Source organism: Aotus nancymaae, unplaced genomic scaffold (assembly GCF_030222135.1).
Source record: "Aotus nancymaae isolate 86718 unplaced genomic scaffold, 86718_ANA_hifiasm-v0.15.2.pri h1tg000048l, whole genome shotgun sequence".
Taxonomy (NCBI): domain Eukaryota; kingdom Metazoa; phylum Chordata; class Mammalia; order Primates; family Aotidae; genus Aotus; species Aotus nancymaae.
In genome coordinates, this window is record NW_026988462.1 from 3,544,095 (window position 1) to 3,563,467 (window position 19,373).

The 19,373-nt window shown below is 37.9% G+C and overlaps 1 protein-coding gene across 14 annotated transcripts in view; it reads right to left on the reverse strand.

Moving 5' to 3' along the window:
• Window positions 1–7,729: 7,729 nt before the first annotated feature.
• Window positions 7,730–19,373, reverse strand: part of MBNL2 (muscleblind like splicing regulator 2) — a 173,404-nt gene continuing 161,760 nt past the window's right edge. For all 14 annotated transcript variants that reach the window (XM_012458632.2, XM_012458633.2, XM_012458630.2 and 11 more), the window contains one exon: window positions 7,730–10,523. In XM_012458632.2, coding sequence (XP_012314055.1) covers window positions 10,396–10,523 — 128 coding nt within the window. In that variant the 3' untranslated portion in view covers window positions 7,730–10,395. The remainder of the gene's footprint in view (window positions 10,524–19,373) is intronic.

Consider the following 19,373-nt stretch of genomic DNA (forward strand, 5'->3'; position numbering starts at 1 on the left):
GCTTTTCTATATATTTACTTTTGTATTTCACTTTATATTTATTTTGGGGTTCTTTTTCTTTAAGAACTCCCTTCCCCAATTTTATAAGCTTCCAGCCTCACAAAGCCTGGATCTATCTCTGATGAGAATGATGCCGTGAGATCGGATTTCTATTTTATGAAGGTGCTTGCTGCCATATGGAGAGCAGATCAAGAAGGAGCAAGAGTAAAACCAGAGACATATCTTGCATCTAGTCACAATTCTTTTGAATGTAGTTACTAACAAGGAACATCAAAATAGTCCAGTGTTGTCACTGTCTTCATTCATTGCTTTGCAGAGTCAACTGAGTATCTAAAGGGGGATTGGTCCTGAGTACCACAGCATCACTTCTCAGTCCTTAGTGTGCAAATGTGTCCCTTGGGAGTAGGTCTGGGGTGGAGCCTGGGATTCTGCATTTCTAGCAAGGCTTCAGGTAGTCCTGTGGCTGGCTCATGGACCACATTTGGAGTAATAAAGTAGCAAAACACTAGGGATCTAGAGTCAGACTGGCTGCGTTTGAATCTTCACTTCACTACAAACTTTGTGACTTGTTAAGTTATCTAAACTTTCCAGTCCTCAGTTTTCTCATTTATAAATTGGGATGCTTATAATAGAATCAACCAATCAAGTTATCGTGAAGATTAAATGAGACACTTCATTTTAAGAGGTGATCACAATATAAGGTACAAAAAATGCTAGATATATTTGTTCTTGCTGCAATCAGATAGACTGCTTGGCCTTTTGAGCCAAGCTTGGCTATGACTTCTTATGAAGGTTACTGAAGTTTCTCGTGTGTATTGAAAGAAAGAAAGGGCCTACCCCTGCAACACAGACTAAATAAAATTAGTCTGGTCAACGCAAACTTATAAACAATAAATTATATTTGCAAATCAAAAGTGCCAAGTACAATAAATGTCGAGTTCAGTCATGTGCTAGGTTTGATAAATCACAGATTCTTGTATCCAGAATGGAAGTTAGAAGGTCTTGTATTCCAATTGCTTCATTCTACAGACAAAACAGAAACAAACAAACAAACAAAACCCACAAGGCTCTCCCTGAGGGATTGTGGCTTTGGTCATGATATTCCCTGTGGGTCATACCTCCTAACTGAAAAGCAACAGAAACCATTATCAAAGTATTTTATTAATACTTTGCAATCTATAGAAAACCATCTTTATTCAAACCCCCTTATTATTGCTTTAGGTTAAATTATGTCCTCCCAAAAACAGACATTAAAGTCCTAACCCCATACCTGTGAATACGGCTTTTTTTTTGGAAATAGCATCTTTGCAGATGTAATCGAGTTAAGATGAAGTCATTAGGGTGGGTCCTAATCTAATATGACCGGTGTCCTCATAAGATAATGTAAGGCAGAAGACCTGCAAGGGGAAGACCATATGATGACAGAGACAGAGACTGGAGTCATACAGTTGCAAACCAAAAATGCCAAGGGCTGACAGCCACCAGCAGAAGCTAGAAGAGTCAAGAAAGGAGTCTACTGGAATCTCAGGAGGAACATGGCCCTGCTAACACATCGATTTCCAACTTCCAGCCTCCAGAGTTATAGGAGAATACATTTCTATTGTTTTTCCTTCTGTTGTTCTTGTTGCCGAGGCCGGAGTGCAGTGGTGTGATCTTGGCTCACTGCAACCTCCACCTCCCAGGTTCAAGCGATTCTCCTGCCTCAGCCTCCTGAGTAGCTGGGATTACCGGTGCACATCACCATGCCCAGATAATTTTTGTATTTTTAGTTTCACCAGGCTGGTCTCGAACTCCTGACCTCAGGTGATCCACCCACTTTGGTCTCCTAAAAGGCTGGGATTACAGGTGTGAGCCGCCGCATCCAGCCTTACATTTCTGTTGTTTTAAGCCACCTTCTTTGTGGTTTGTTACGGGAGCCCTAGGAAATTGATACAATATTCTTCCTCCTTTCTCTATTTTTTTTTTTTTTTGAGACAACTTCTTGCTCTGTCACCAGGCTGCATTGCAGTGGTGTGATCTCGGCTCGCTGCAACCTCTGACTCCCTGGTTTAAGCGATTCTCCTGCCTCAGCCTCCCAAGTAGCTGGGATTACAGGCATGCGCCACCAGGCCCAGCTAATTTTTTTGTCTTTTAAGTAGAGAAGGGGTTTCACCATGTTAGCCAGAATGGTCTCAATCTCCTGACCTTGTGATCTTCCCTCCCAAAGTGCTGGGATTACAGGTGTGAGCCACCACGCCCGGCCTCCTTTCTCTATTTTTAACAGGTTTATCTTTCCTCTTCTGCCGCATGAGAAGCTTCTTGAGGGCAGAGCATTGGACTTTGGCCATGTTCACATCCGTTAAATGGCTTAGCAGGGCTTAGACGGTACTCAGTGAACAGTTGTTGAATTGAAGTAATTATAGGTTTCCACAAAAATAATCTGGCTCATTATTTGTTATTATGAATTTTCTATAATTTGCCCATCAGTTTTTGGCATTAATTGTCATTGAGGAAATAGAAGAAGCGCCTCTTAGTTGCCAAGAGATGTTTGGACAGAAAAAGGAAATAAATACTTATGGGGAAATACAAGAGCTCATTTTAATATTATTTTAAGAATAATAATTGATATTCACTGAAATCTTGCTAAGTGTCAGGTCCTGCTCTATCTGGTTAGCATATATTATCTCATTTAGTCCTCATTATGTCCCAGCAAGGTACATTCGATTGTGAGACTTGGCTTATTGGTGGAAAAAACCCTGATGCTTAGAAGCTGCTGAAGTACAGTCGAGAGTTAAACTTGGGCAGCATGACCAGAACTTAGTTCTTAACCAGCTCTTAAAAAACTACTGTGGAATGCAAACACTGATCTTTCCTTTCTGTAGCTCTGAAAAACATTCAACTTTGTGTTTATGCATGCTAATGCCTTTAGATTGCTCTCTATATAAATATATGTGTGTGAGAGTGTTGAAAATATATTTATTCTGTAGTATGTTTGTTACTTCTGTATATATCCGATCAATTTGCTAAGACATATTTAGAGCTTAAGAAGCAGTTTTCCTAAGCTGTCATGCTACTTTGAATACATTCCCCCACCCCCCCTCCCCCGCCCCGTAAAGCCACACATTTAACATTTAAATGCATGAGTTTCCATCTCTGGTCTGTAGAGCTTATTCAGGGATCTCAGGAAAGGGATCTCCTGCAACCAGAGCACTTCGCTACGATTGGGCTTGTGCCCTTTTGTGGCGTGAGCTTTTGTTGGAAGGAAATATTCTCCAGCAAAGGAAAAGTTAGACTGCTCTGATTTAGATGATGTTAGTTTACACACAAGGACAAATATAAATCTATTCCTTCATTTATATAAAATAAAGTCTTGGAAAAACCCACAGTAAAGTTATGAGAAAAAGGGATCAACTATAATCACACATTCAATTTCTCAGCCTCTCTGGATACAACTGGATTTTAGGGGTATACACATTCATGTGTGGCCTTTATGTAGAAATTTATTCTCTCTGGCTATTTTCCTGAGACTTTCAAGTTATATCTTTTCAGGTGCTGCTTCTATGTGACTAGCTGCATCATGACTTAATGCCACATTATTATTGGGAAAAATTCAATGACCATCATTATATATTTTATTTCAGGAGGACCAAGAGAAGCTTAATAAACAAACAAACAAACAAACAAACAAAAAACTCTGGATAACACTGAAGTAATGGCACAATGTAACATTCCATCTATTGACTCTGGTCTTAATAAATAATTAGGCTATATCCTAAATGTAGCACAGTACTTTGTAGCCCATAGTTTCAAAACATTTCATAAATCATATTCTTGGAATGGGGAAGAATATCCTCATTTTAAGTAACCAAGTAGAGCATTCTTATCGTAGCTTCACCTGAAACCTGAGTGAATGCTTTACTCTGAATTTTTTGGTGAAATTTTGACCTGAAGGCTGCCACAAATAAAGCTCATTTCAACTTGACTGTAGAGCTGGGGCAAGCTATGGCTTGCTCTGTGTGATCTTGAGAGTTACTTAATTTTTATGAGTCTTGATTTTTTAATCTACATTAGAGTTATAAGAGATTCTTTGTAACCCTAAGGATTATGTAAAATGTGTGTGAACAAAACCAGTTACTCTCTGTTTATGCCTTATTTCATGTAACAACTATATGGGTTTTCAACAGATTTGATGCGATATCCGAAATGGTTTCATTATAATTTAGGCCAAATAGCATTTATACAATTTACATGGTGGGTGCACAGGGACACCTCAAATAGGGACATTTTTTCAAAGTAACTGACAGCGGAGGAAACTGAAGTCACATGCCAGTTGGTCAGACCTTTGACATGTACTGGACAGAGGTTTTCAGCTGAGCCGGGCAGCTAGTCACTCCTAAGGTCAGACACTGGTAGTGTTGATCTGGAATCAAGATGCTTCTCACAGCAGAATCTCTATGTACCTTGAGTAGGAATCTCTGTAGCAGTTAGAATTCACTTATCAGTTGTTAGTAATTCCCTCCAAAACAAGGTGGGCTTGTTGGAAACATATATAGAATATTTAGCATAGAACTTGGCACATAAGTAGGTCCCTGGTGATCATTCTCAATTCCACCCATTCCCATCCCTGCCATCTATCTCCCCAGCTAAGAGCAGAGAGGAAATCATTACTATGTTTCATTCTGTGTGAATCATACTTATTCACAGTGACTCAGTCATTTCTATGGAGATAAACCAGTCTAGCAACAATTGCCTAATATTTCAGAGACATCATAGGATATTTTGGAGGCGGGAGAGGAGGTAGGGGCAAGAAATCATTCTGTAGGGAACCAGTATCGTCTTTTTATAAATATCAGAACACTGAACTTTATTTTGGTTTTCCTAGCTGCCCCTAATATCTGTGGCATTGCAATAGAACTTTAATAATAAAGAGTATATTTCTGATTTGAAACATCATTTTTAAAAATTTTACTTTAAGTTCTGGGTACATGTGCAGATCTTGCAGGATTGTTACGTCGGTACACACATGACATGGTGGTTTGCTGCCTCCATCCCCCGTCACCTACATCAGGCATTTCTCCCAACGTTATCCCTCCCCACCTGCCTGCTGTCCCTCCCCTAGCCCCCACCCCTAAACAGACCCCAGTGGGTGATGTTCCCTCCCTGTGTCCATGTGTTCTCATTGTTCAACACCCACCTATAAGTGAGAACATGCAGTGTTTGGTTTTCTGTTCTTGTGTCAGTTTGCTGAGAATGATGGTTTCCAGATTCATCCATGTCCCTGCAAAGGACATGAACTCATCCTTTTTTATGACTGCATATTATTCCGTGGTGTGTGTGCGCCACATTTTCTTTATCCAGTCTATCACTGATGGGCATTTGTGTTGGTTCCAGTCTTTGACCTTCTTCACAGAACTGGAAAAAACCACCTTAAATTTCATATGGAACCAAAAAAAGCCTGTGTAGCCAAGACAATCCTAAGCAAAAAGAGCAAAGCTGGAGGCATCATGCTTCCTGACTTCAAACCATACTACAAGGCTACAGTAATCAAAGCAGCGTGGTACTGCTACCAAAACAGAGATACAGACCAACGGAACAGAACAGAGGCCTCAGAAGTAACACCGCACATCTACAATCATTGATCTTTGACAAGCCTGACAAAAACAAGCAGGAAGGGATTCCCTGTTTAATAAATAGTGTTGGGAAAACTGGCTAGCCATGTGCAGAAAGCTGAAACTGGATCCCTTCCTTACACCTTGCACAAAAATTAACTCCAGATGTATTAAAGATTTAAACATAAGACCTAACACCTTAAAAATCCTAGAAGAAAACCTAGGCAACACCATTCAGGACATAGGCATAGGCAAGGACTTCATAAAAGCAATGGCAACCAAAGCCAAAATAGACAAATGGGATCTAATTAAACTTAATAACTTCTGCACAGCAAAAGAAACCATCATTAGAGTGAACTGGCAATCAATAGAAGGGGAAAAAATTTTTGCAAGCTACCCATCTGACAAAGGGCTAATATCCAGAATCTACATAGTACTAAAGCAGATTTACCAAAAAAAAAAAAAAAAAAAAAAAAACAACTCCATCAAAAAGTGGGCGAAGGATGTGAACAGACACTTTTCAAAAGAAGACATTTATGGGGCCAACAAATATGAAAAAAAATGCTCATCATCACTGGTCATTAGAGAAATGCAAATCAAAACCACATTGAGATACCATCTCATGCCAGTTAGAATGGCGATCATTAAAATATCTGGAGACAACAGATGTTGGAGAGGATGTGGAGAAATAGGAACACTTTTACACTGTTGGTGGGAGTGTAAATTAGTTCAACCATTATAGAAGATAATGTGGCTATTCCTCAAGGATCTAGAAATAGAAATACCATTTGACTCAGCAATCCCATTACTGGGTATATACCCAAAGGATTATAAATCTTTCTATTATAAAGACACAGGCACACATATGTTCACTGTGGCACTGAAACAACATTTTTAATTTGGACAGCTCAAAACTGAAATGACACTTTTCTTTTGTCTGATAATTATAATTGATATTTTATACCTAAATATTTTCTATGCTGAAGAGATAGTTTTTTTTTATCCTGAGAGGTTTTTGTTTTTGATTTTGATGTAGTACCATAAATACCCATTCAACTGATAGAAATTATACTTGATGAAACCAGGTGTACAGTTTGTCTTACATTTTTCACTTAAAAATATTAACTTGCTCTCTGAAGTTGACATGTTGAACTTACTATTAACAGAATGATTTTTGTGGGAGTGACTGATGAGATGGGTTTTCTTTTGCATTACAGTACAAAATCACTCATCCAAATATATAGCCATGTTTTCAAATATCCGCAAAGGTGTTACAAGTATTTTTACCCCTGGAAATCCTGATGGGATAGTTAAAAAATACAAGCATCTTTATTTTTATCTGCTGAATATGTGTGTTTTCTTTCCTATCATAACCACTCAGGAGGCCCAAAGCTCTCAATCTGCTATGGAGAAAAACTCATGTTTTTGCGTTGGTCCATAGAGGAGGTGATTTCTGTCAATCTCGGCATGACAAGGAATCTTCCTACCCAAAAGGCCAATAGCACCTTCCTTGAGAAACATGGTGGGTCTCAAAAGGCTGAGGAAGGAACTTCCATTGCTCCTTTTGCCTGCACACCACCTCGTAGGAGGAGTCTGGTTATTGACCGGATAGCAGGGACCCTCATCACCCTCTCTGTTGGATTCCCGTACTATTTTTGAGCCACCTGGCTAGGACCTCTGTATAGATCAGAACATATCATTCTGTATTGTTCTGCACCTTCAGGTCTGAGTCAGGTTATCACGTCAAGCTCTTACAGAAGCCTGAATTGCATCCTAATGGGTCCTTCTTAAAATCTATTCCTGAAACTGACATTTTGTTTCCCATTTATTTAGTTATTGATGCCATTGATTCGGTATCTTTTCATTATCAGTCAGAGATGTGAAGAAGAGGGCTGAGTGGTGGGATATATTTTTACTTCTAATTTTAAAGAATATTACAAATACTTCTCAAATCACCATTTTTAATTGTTTTTCTTGCTGCTTAAAAATCAAAGCCAAAAGCAAAAACTATCACTCTCCTATTTGAAAACCAGAGTTTGGGCTTCTTTGAAATTACCAAATACTATTTGTGTGAAGGTGAAACCATTTTGTTTGGCAAATTATCAATCTGTCTCAACACAAAAAGAAGGAAGATTATACAATCCTTTTAAATGCTTCTTTTATTTCATTGGTTGTACATTGGGTGAGTGAACTGAATATTACAACCAAAACATAGTATTGATACAAATTAGACTCCTGTTTACACTGTAAGGTAATGAATGAGGGAATTCTTTAAGTGTTACAGAAAGGTTTAGTAGAAATGTTACCAGTGGTATGGCTGAAAGAATATTTTCGGTGAAGTGCTGTTATATCCTGAAAACCAAGAGTGAAATGTAGTTCCCATACAAGTGGAGTTAGTCTCTTAACTACAGTATTTGTTGAATTGATATCTTCATGTCTTGGATATTGGTGATTTTTGTTTTTGTAATTAAACAAAGCATTTAAGATTTATTCATCATAGTCAGACTTCTGAATATAAACAAACTTTTGGCAAATAATATTTATACAGAAAAATAGTTTTAGATCCTCTCAAATCCCAGAATTATTCTATAAAATTACATTATAAATAAATAAAAAGCAAAATCTGTTGTACATATATTTGTACATCTATGCATTTGCCTTGCCTCCTCCTTATTGTAAATGGTATATTTATGACTCTTTGCATATTACAATCACAATTCTGGAAAATGGATATCATAGTAAAAAATACAGTCTTCTATATCTGCTTGGGGATACAGGTGATGTTTTTGATGCTCCATTATTAAAGGGCTGAAAATAGTTGTGTGCTAATAATTTTAAAAATCAAAATCATGAAACAAAAGAAAGACAATGTCACAACAATTAATCTACAAAAATATTTCAGTGATTCCCATAATTTACCTTTTAGTAATGTATACTATGTTTTCAATGAGTTTAAATGAATTAACAAAGAAAAAAAAAACAGAAAAAGAAAACATGTTTGAATGTTTTAGGCAAGTTGTAGCATAACTACATTGTTATAGTTGAGAAAATTACAAATATTAATAACACATAAAGATGAAACTACCAAAGTAATACAAGTTAGATACAATACTTTTCCACAAATTAAAACAAATGCAAAATACAAGCACTATGTAAGATTACACTTAGGATGTGACTTTCTTTTAGATTAGGGTTATCAGATCTATGATATAAGATAAATAGATAGTAATTCGACTTTGACCAACATGAATTAAAATGCAGATTTCTTTTTTTTCCTCAAACAAATAATGATATGGTTGGTGCATCTAGTTTTCAGAACAGGCGATGATCCAAAATTTAAAATATTTTACATTCAATCTCAAAAGTCAAAATACTTCAATCACTAATATGTTCACAAAGAAAATGGATGTCTGAAACAATTACACATAATATTCATTTATAACAGCTGTTTTGTTTTTTAAACAATAATTTAAAAACTATGTAGGTACTGTATAGGCTATGTGCAACATATAAAATGTGAAATATGAAATATTTGGTACGATAGTGCTTAAAATAAACTTTAAAACAAACTTTCTGAACAAAATTTAATTGTATCGCTATTACCTTGAAGATCAACCAAGTATTTAAAAAAGTAAACAACATTAAAATATGTTTCATCCATATATAGTATATATATGTATGTGTATATATAATATGTATGTACTTGTATTAAAGTTTTTTATACTTTTGAGACATAAAATATGCTTTAAGGTGAAAGAATTAAAAGAACTATTTTTTTTCCATGCTGTAGTCAGTTACAACCCTTTAATCCAACTTTTGAAATGCAAAACAGTAATGGATTTTTTAAAAAGTGAAACTATCTACTTTTTGTTTACATAGTAATTTAGATTAAAGTCACAGTCAAATTTGCAGTGACTAAACTCAAACTTACTTAAATTAGAATATTATACAGATCTCCTCACCTACAGCTTCCTTGTTTGACTAGGTTTTTAGTTAAGAAGAGTTATTCTGTAACAGGCAACCGGATGGTGAGTTTGAAAGACTAATCTCTTAGATTAGACTGTTGGCATGGGCCTCTCATTCTTGTCAAGCTGGATGAAGTCTGGCAAAATCTAGGCACTTCTACAAAGTCTCTCTGATAAAACAACTTTAAAAATATACTTGTAAAATAATACCTTCAAGACTTTGTTTGGTGGGGTATGAAGCTCATACCGTGCAAAGTTTCTTTTTCAATCTATTTAATGTTATTCTAGAATCACATGATTCAACGCGGCATCTCCAGGCAAACCAAACACCACACTTTGATGTGTCCCCAGTACTTGTGCTTGAATTTCCATTCAAATTTTAGACCTGCAGGACAGGTATCGATTTTACTTCACCTCTCGTCTTTGCTGCAGCATTTATATTGTCAAGAAGTGAAACATACCCTTTGATCCAGTGGGTAAGTGACATGACAGTAATTGGAGTTAGAATCAAACCTGCCCTTGGAATATGTTTCTTTTTTAACTAATGCTAATTGTTTATTGCTAAATTTGAAATATTCGGAATCGAAATGAGTAAACTGGCTGGACTTTCTGCATCAGCTATAGTTATGGAGATAAGACAATATTCCTAGGACAGAAACTATGTTTAGAAACCCTTTAAAAGTAAACTTTATCCTTTATGTCTTTAAACATCACAGCTGGTCTCAGGTAGTTAACTATCTTAGGTTGGAATATACTAAGCATACCATATTTAATACTCGTATATGAGATAGCAGCACTAGCTTCTTAGAGTTGTGGTCTGTCCAGAAGAACTAAATCTTTATTTAGCATGCAGTTTGTGGCAATTCTATTGAGGAGGAAACAGGATAGTATGTACAGTAACAATGTTTAGTTATTCTCAATGCAGATTCTTGGCATTCCATTCCATTTCTGCTGATTATTTCAGAATTATCTGTTAAAGAGAAAGACAAGCATGATTTAGGCATCCTTCTGGGAGGGAAAATAATGAGTTTAAGTTTTACTCTTCAAAAATAGACATTTGAAAATCAGAATTTTCTCCAATTTCTCATTATTTTGACGCGATTATAATTTTGCACAATACCCGCCCATCATGCTGAAAAATTTTACACTTAACCACTTCTGCTATGTGGCCGTCATAAAGAATTATGATTCAAATGCACAGTACTTTCTGGAAAACTGTGGCAGCATATATAGAGACATGCATGTTTAGACCACAATCTCTTTTTAAAATTTTTGCTTTATAGCTCTTTATTATACATTCACATTTTTATCCAATTAATATTTGCTATGGTGATCAGAATGTCTAATCAGAGAATGTTTGTACTGAAAGTCATTTGTAATACTTAAATATAAATATTTCAAAATCTATAATAAATCAGATATTATTATTTATCTATTAACTTGCATTTGTAATTCAAAGATGTATTCCCATCAAAAGTAATTTTGTTCCCAACACATAGCAACAACCAATCTCAAATTCAAGGTATATTTAAATGTCACATATCAAACAGTAAAAGGGATAACAGTGTAATAAAGCAGTTAAAAAGTTCTTAATATGTCCAAAAGCACCTAAAGCACAGATAAAGGTAAACTATCAAATGCAAGCTGTGGTCCCTTGAGTCTGATCTCTACGTTCATTTCCAGCTCCATACCTTTGCAAAAGCAAGGGAATTTGGCCTGTGCGGTCCAATCCATTAAATGTCAGGGTGAAAAGCCGAGTTTTTAACACACTCTAACAAAACTATTTAATCTTTGCCAATGCTTTGACCAAATTTTGTGAAATAATAGGTAAAGTGTTTATTCATTAAACAAGTCTGTTTAGGAAATAAGTGGTAAATTGATTTATGAGAGTCAGCTAATACTTCTGCACGCTAGGATTCCATTCCCAACAAAAGCCTTATTTTCCCAAGCATAATATATTGTCCCACTGTGTAAGAATTTCTCCACGTGGATATTTTTTCCCTTTGAGTGTTTCTGTACTTTATATGCAATAATTTTAGTACATGCAAATAGTTCCTCTTGTGAAATAAATATGACTATTCTTTATTTTACTGAAACAGACAGATGTGTATAGAATTCATAAAAATAGAGAAAGAACTCATTTACATTAAATATTTATAGTAAATGGAAACCTCAAACTTCAGATATGGTCACTTTTTTTTTCTTAAATATTCCTAGGAATCTAAACGTAATTGGGAAAAATAGCATTCCTTGTCTTATAGACTAATAGACATGAAAAAAATTAATAAGATATGATTTTGTATGTAAATATAGCATCTAATATTTGAATACTATTATCTTTGAATATTATCACTGCAGATAGGTGATATTCACATTCTCTAGATTTAGATACTTGGTTATTAAATAGACAATTTTCAATTTCATACCTTAGCTTCAAGCCTATCTGTAAGTTTTCCAAATAAGAATGCACCCCAGGACATCACATCATGTCTGATTTTTCTTTTCCTTTTCCTTTAGAAAAAATCTTTCTGAAATATCTCTGGAAAAATATTTGCAGTTTATTTCTTTTTCTTATTTATTTATTTATTTCTTTATTTTTGAGACAGAGTCTCTCTTTGTCGCTCAGTTTGGGAATGCAGTGGTGTAATCATAGCTCACTGCAGACTTGAACTCCTGGCCTCAAGCGATCCTCTCACTTCAGTCTCCTGAGTAGCTGGGACTACAACCACTCACCACGATGCCCGCCTAATTTTTATTTTTATTTGTGTAGAGATGGGGTCTTGCCGTGTTGCCCTATCTGGTCTCAAAATCCTAGACTCAAGCAATCCTCCCACCTCAGACTCCTAAAGTGCTGGATCATAGGTATGAGCGACTGTGCCCAGCCAGTTTCTTAAATTGATATATAATAATATCTATTTTAGAATGCATTACATTCCTGCTTATTTGCTGAAATTAAAATGCTATAAAGAATGAAATTCCTAACTATCTGGAAAAGAAGTATTCTATGAAAAGCACAGCACTGGAAAATTAGAATGGGCAAACGTGGGTTATGAAAATTACTTATAGCAAGGCTTTGAACTTGTATTTGACACAGAGACATAAATGACCACTGAAATTTAATTGGACTGTAAATCAGTCTTGCAGCTAACTGAAAGCATAAACTAGTCTCACTCAGACTGCTTTTCCCCTCTGCCCCAGTCTACCCAAGAGCTATTATATGGATAAAGACATTAATAAAAGTGAGCTCTGATACTACTGAACTCTCAGCTGTGACTGCTGCCTGGCATTAGGCCAGAAAACTCTGGCCATCCCCCGGTCTTTGTTTTAGACTGTCATGTGGTATAAAAAATGGACCAAACTCCTAGCATCTGTGAACTTCAAGAGGTTAACAGATTTAATCTTAGAAGGTGAGAAAACTTTGGGTGTTTTTCCTCATAGGTTCCATTTTTGGGTGGCAGCATTTTTCTTGGAAATACCTTTTGATTATTAAATTTTTTTTCCTGAGAAATACAGCTAGCTGATATAGTCTGTATTTTCTGTACTCTGGGGTGAAATATACCTTGAACATATAGACAGAACAGATCAAGAACAGTTATCAGCTGAGGGCCTCTTGTATCACTAGCACCCATCTGATTGCACTTCTGTAGTTTGGAGGCACAGGAGAGCCCCAGGGGAGTCTGGGAAAGATCCAGCCGGAAGACCACCCACAGGACAAGAGGAAAATGGAGAGCTAAGTGTGTGTGCTTGTGGGGACTGGTGGGAGGGAGAGGAGAAGCTACTTTGAGGGAAACAGGAACCTTTTGTCTAGTTTTTTTGTTTATTTGTTTGTGTTTTTGTGACAGAATCTTGCTCTATCACCAGGCTGGAGTGCAGTGGCAGGATCCCAGCTCACTGCAACTTCCGTTTGCCGATTTCAAGCGGTTCTCCTGCCTCAGCCTCCCGAGAAGCTGGGACTACAGGCACGCACCACCATGCTCAGCTAATTTTTTTGTATTTTTAGTAGAGACGGTGTTTCACCATGTGGGCCAGGATGGTCTCGATCTCTTGACCTTGTGATCTGCCCACCTTGGCCTACTAGTTTTTAACACAGCTTTTCTTTATTCAGATTATATGTTGATTTAGCACTAAACAAACATAATTTAAAATAAGATGAATAGATACCTTTTGTGTGCTTTCCTGTTACCTCTTTTAAGAGATTTTATCCCATGCCAATTATATATATATATATTATATATATTACATATATATGTATATTATATAATATATATACTTTTTCCATCTTTGGTTTTTGTGATCAGGAGGATGAAAACCTTCACAAGGTGCCTGAATATTTCATTATAGGTACAAAACATACCTTCTTAAAGTAACAGGATTATATGTGGCCCTGGCACATGGGCTACACATCTGATGTAGATCAACCTTAATTTTGAACTTGTCCATTTTTTAAAATGTTAATTAAAATGCAATTCACCAAAGTGAGCTCAACAGACCAACTGTTTGTCGCTTCTTTCCTGCCCTGCATTTGGTCAAAGCCGAGGCTGGTACCCCAAAATTCCCTACTTAACCTCCAAGGCACAGGACCCCATGCTGTCTTGAAAGGGAAGTGGAAAACTCATAGGGTCTGCCAGAGTATGCGTAAGTCAGAGAAACAGCCACCACATTGGGTCTCCTGTCAGTCTCCTCTCTGAAGCACCCTTTTCTTTGTTTGAATTTTAAGAGATATTCCCTAAATTTGCAGGAGGCTCTGAGAATTTACAAGCTAGAGTCTTATGACCTAGGTCAGTATTGTGATCATATTCCGCAGACATGGAAAAGCCAACGTGCATAATTTTAATTGGCTTGCACAATGCACAAAGTGTTGGCACAAACCAGCATGAGCTTAGAGAGGTCAATCTGCTCATTGGTGAAGGCATCCCCTCCAGGGCATGGGGACAGTCTGAGATAGGGCTAGGGGAAGCAGAGGTTCCAAAGAGCATGTCTGTGCCACATGGTGCCTGCTTAGAAGGGTGCTCAGAAGAACTCCTGTGATCTTGGGAATCAAGGAAGGCAGGGGCCTGGGGTGGAACCTAGAGCAAATGCAGGTTGGAGCTTTACAGGGGAGACAGTGGGACTGTCTGGAGGGGCTAGATGGGTGGAAATTGCTGGGGGACTTGTGAGGCTGCTGGGTCTCTCATTCAGGGCATCCTTGCCTGGGCAGTCAACCACATCCTGCCCCAGGCCTCCTCCACGTGGATGCTGCAAACGTGTCTGCCGCAAATGTGTCTGCTTACATCAACAGAACACCTTACCCAACCACAGTGCCACTGCCTCAGCTGCTGAGAAGTGTTGGCAAACTATGATGATAGGAAAGAAATCAAAGATATTCAACAAGCTATATTTCTATTTGTTTCCCTGGGAGACTATTCCATCAAGTAAGTAGTGTTTTATCTAACAGAGTGCTATGACAGAAGAAGGAAGTGAAATTATTAAAGAAGATTCTAGCCTATCTAGTATGGTAAATCAAAATCCTGAACCGCAAGCATTATTTTCAATTCCTTTTCTACTAAAAGGAGAACAGACCAAAATGAGAATAGCTGATGCCCATAAAATCTGTGATTCTATTTTTAAGACAAAGATACACTTGATCTCAAATCACGAGTACTTTTATAAATCTTTAGTGGTCCCTCTGGTTGGAACAAGAGTATCTATGATGCAAAAATATCAGCTGGCTACAATAGAGTCTGTTTATCAATAAGGAAAAGAAATCATATTAAGTGAATTAAACCATCTCCCCTAGGTGGTTGTATTTAAGAATCTGATGGTTCTGTTCAATATACATTCTCAAGTTACCCCGATGTGATTCCAGTACCTGGTTAGTTTCATATTTATATGTTGAAGACAAAGCATGAATAGCTTCAAAAACATCAAATGGATTATTTCTCTATCAAATTTTTTTTTTAATAGAATTTCACTCTTGTTGTCCAGGCTGGAGTGCAATGGTGCGATCTCAGCTCACTGCCACCTCCGCCTCTAGGTTAAAGTGATTCTCCTGACTCAGCCTCCCAAGTAGCTGGGACTACAGGTGCACACCACCACACCCATCTAATATTTGTATTTTTAGTAGGGATGAGGTTTCACCATGTTGGCCAGGATGGTCTTGATCTCTTGACCTTGTGATCTGCCTGCCTTAGCCCCTCCCAAGTGTTGGGATTACAGGCATAAGCCACCGCACCTGGCCTCTATCAAATATGTTATGAGCAGCCATTTAATAATTACAGTGTCCTCAGTGAAGTGCCTGCCACTGGCTCACAGTGCAGTGGTTGTCAAGCTTATTAAAAAGTGGACCAGATTAGGTTCTGTCTACTACTAAGCCTCCCGGGTCCAGGCAGGAAAGGTACGTAAGTGAACAGTCCAGGTCAGGGGTGTGGCAGCAGCTACTCAGCCCCAGCCAAGTGCTACCTGTGGAAACACGGGCTCCATATTGCTCATCCTTTCCATTTTCCAAAAGAAGCTGGAAATTCAGCAATTAATTCACATTATAGAAAACCCTGTGTGATCATACAGATCTTTGGGCTAAATTCAGCTAAGAGTTGCTGGTTTGTGTCCTCAACAGCTTTACTTTCTTGAAGGCAATATCCACTTAGTCTGGGTGGCTTCCTGAGCTGGCATCAGCCAAGGCTACAGGCAACATCCTGGCAGGCAGTAGTAGTAAGAGTGAGACCAGGAGAACCGGTCTACAGGAGAGTTAGTCCTGCAACTTTCAGACATCTGGCTTTCATCCAAAGAAAGACAGTACGTGACAAACAAGGCACCCTCTACCTGGAAAGAAAATATCAACCCTCCCTTGACTGAGTCATCAGTTATGAATCATGCATGTTGCCTAGTCTCTGCCATGTGATGATGGATTTAGGTTGAGCCATCCATACCCCTCACCCATGGTGTGCTCTCAAAAAAGAGCTGAACAGTGTGAGAAACACACTTGGTTCAAAGCAAAATAGTCTCTGCAGAGACTGAAACACTGAACTTGAACTCATCAGTACCATGAACTTAACAGCTGAACTAACCAGTCCTCATGCAGGAGGGTGCAAGAGAAGACAAATCAATGCAGGATTTCCTTAGTGTTTCAGAGGTACCAAGTATTAATACATTCTGAGTTTTCTACCTTGAGTTTGATCTCCAGAACTGTACATATGAATAACTTTGAAAACTGTGAGCTTCTAGATGACTTCTAGAAACGTTTATACTTCTTATATAAAAGTGCTCATTTCAAAGATTCAAGGATGTCAAATGAGTTATTTTTTAAAATGATAGCTCAGTATTAAATTTCTTAAGAACTCTTCCTGCTCTGCTTAATTGATAGGAAAAACATTCCAGTGAAAAATGCCAAGAGTTTCTATGTATGCAAATTGTCAAGCAATTAGAAAAGTGAAATAATGGATGTTTTGGTTCAATCTTCCTGTGAATAGCCATTCGGGCTGTCTTTGTAATGTTGAGTTTGGATGGGATAGATAAAATATACCTTATAACATATTTGTACAGCCTTGCTAAACTACTAAGGAATTTCAATGCGTCTTGATATCACTAACGTGGAATCTCAAGTGGGTATTTCTTGAAGGGCTGGTGCACTAACTGGGTCCACAGCAAAACCAAGCTATTTAAGGACGGGGGGAATGTCTCATTCATTTTTATAGCCCCAGTGTCTAAGATAGGACTGGGAATTTATTAATTGTTGGTTGCATGGATGGCTGAATAAATTGAAGTCACTGAGGACACAGTGCCACAATGCTGGCATCAACAGATCACCAGACCACTCATGGGAGAAATAGGAATGGGGTAGAGAAAGAACCCTTTTGGACAAGAGATCATCTGTGTTCCCTTTTAGGGGGGTTAAGGACTCAGAAATAGCTAAGAGAAATAAACATCCCTCCCCATTCCGCCATTCTTCCTACTCCCCATTATAGAAAAAGGGGAAGATATTCCAGGCTGGGGGCAGAATCATGCACAGAGAAGGGAAATATGGCAGATGAAAATCCACCTAAAGAAACCTTCTATACTTGGTAGATTTCTTAGAACTCTTTTGCCATGGTTACAAGGCCCCGATTCCTCAGAAGGCAATTAAAGGTATTAATAATATTTCACTGCCTCTTTAAACAAAATTTATTATTAATTTTAAAATAGACATTTAGGTGGCATTTCCTAAAAAGGGGCTAAGCTAAGGAGGCTCGCACGTTGCTCACCCTCCCAGTCTCTGTGTTTCTTCATCCACAGCTTACTTCTGATTCTGTCCCACAAGTTCCTTCTCCCCACGCTCTGTTGGCTTTGCTGTCTCCTTCAGTCTCCCCACCATTTAATATTCTCTCCACCTTTTCCCCACTGCCCCACACCTCTTCTCCATGGCAGCCACAACTGTCTGAAAGGCCCTGATCTTGCCTGAGAGGCTACACTTGTGAGATCTTTCCGTTGAAGCAAACTGCACAGAGGCAGAGGGACATGTGTACATTTTTGACTCAAGTAGAATTCAGTACTTAATCATAGTATGAATTACTGAAGTCAAAAGCAAGTGTCTTGAGTCTCTTGATGAATATATGGTATCAGGTAAAAAAGTAATTAGAGCAATTATAATTATACATGTTAATAAATGTACATTTTCAATAACTTTTTTCAGCCTATTTCGTGACTATAAAATTTTAAATATAGGCCGGGTGTGGTGGCTCATGCCTGTAATCCCAGCACTTTGGGAGGTCGAGGCGGGCAGATCACTTGAAGTCATGAGTTTGAGACCAGCCTGGTCAGCATGGTGAAACCTGGTCTCTACTAAAAGTATAAAAATTATCTGGGTGTGGTGGTGCACACCTGTAATCCTAGCTACTCTGGAGGCTGAGGCAGAGAATCACTTAAACCTGGGAGGCACAGGTTGCAGCGAGCCGGGACTGCGCCACTGCACTCCAGCCTGGGCGACAGAGTGAGACTCCCTTTCCAAAAACAAAATTAATTATATAAAAAGTTCAGAGATTATTAGTGTCATATGTAAAGACAGTTAAAAATAGTCTGATTCATTATTCTGGGGGGACTATTGTTTTGAGGAGGGCAGTGTCATACCATATTTGGCTTATTTTCAACATGCAGTTTTATTTGCACAGGAAAGGCATGTACTGAGGTTCTGGGGAAAAATTCTCAAATATATCAACCAGCTTTATGCTGCAGAAGAGCAAGCATACCATGGTTGGAATGTCCATAATATTTCATAGCACCATAATATTTCAAGAGGCGTTTTGTCAGGATTATTGTTTTGTCCTCTGCTGTTATTAGAAAGTTTATATTCAAAGCTCTAATTCAAAAGGATACCTTTTGCGGATGACTCATTTCTGTCTAATATTTTCCACATGATTATATTTGAACAAAATATTTTTAGATATACTAAAATAAGAAAAACTGTCATTTAAAAATATTAATAATTGAGGTTTTACATGAAAAGCAATAACACCGTCCTCACTAAAGATTACTGACCAGAGTTCACATTGACAACTTAGAATATCTGGATAAAATTCATAAATGGAAATGCTCAACTTTGAATAAGGTTCTGCTCTTTGCATGAATCCATGTCACGTGTGGAAACATCTAGGTTCTTAGGAGTATTGCTGTTAGGCTTTGGTTATAGTCCCCTCCCTGACTCCAGACACGGTCTCCTTCAATCCCAGCTCCCTCGGGGGAATTCTGAGGATCACTTCTGTGGCTCTCATGCTGAGATGGGAATCTAGTCCTCAGACCATCCAACAACCCGTCTGTCATCCAAGAGTGAACACTTGTCTTCTCCTATAGGGTGTAAATGAGGAGGAAGGTA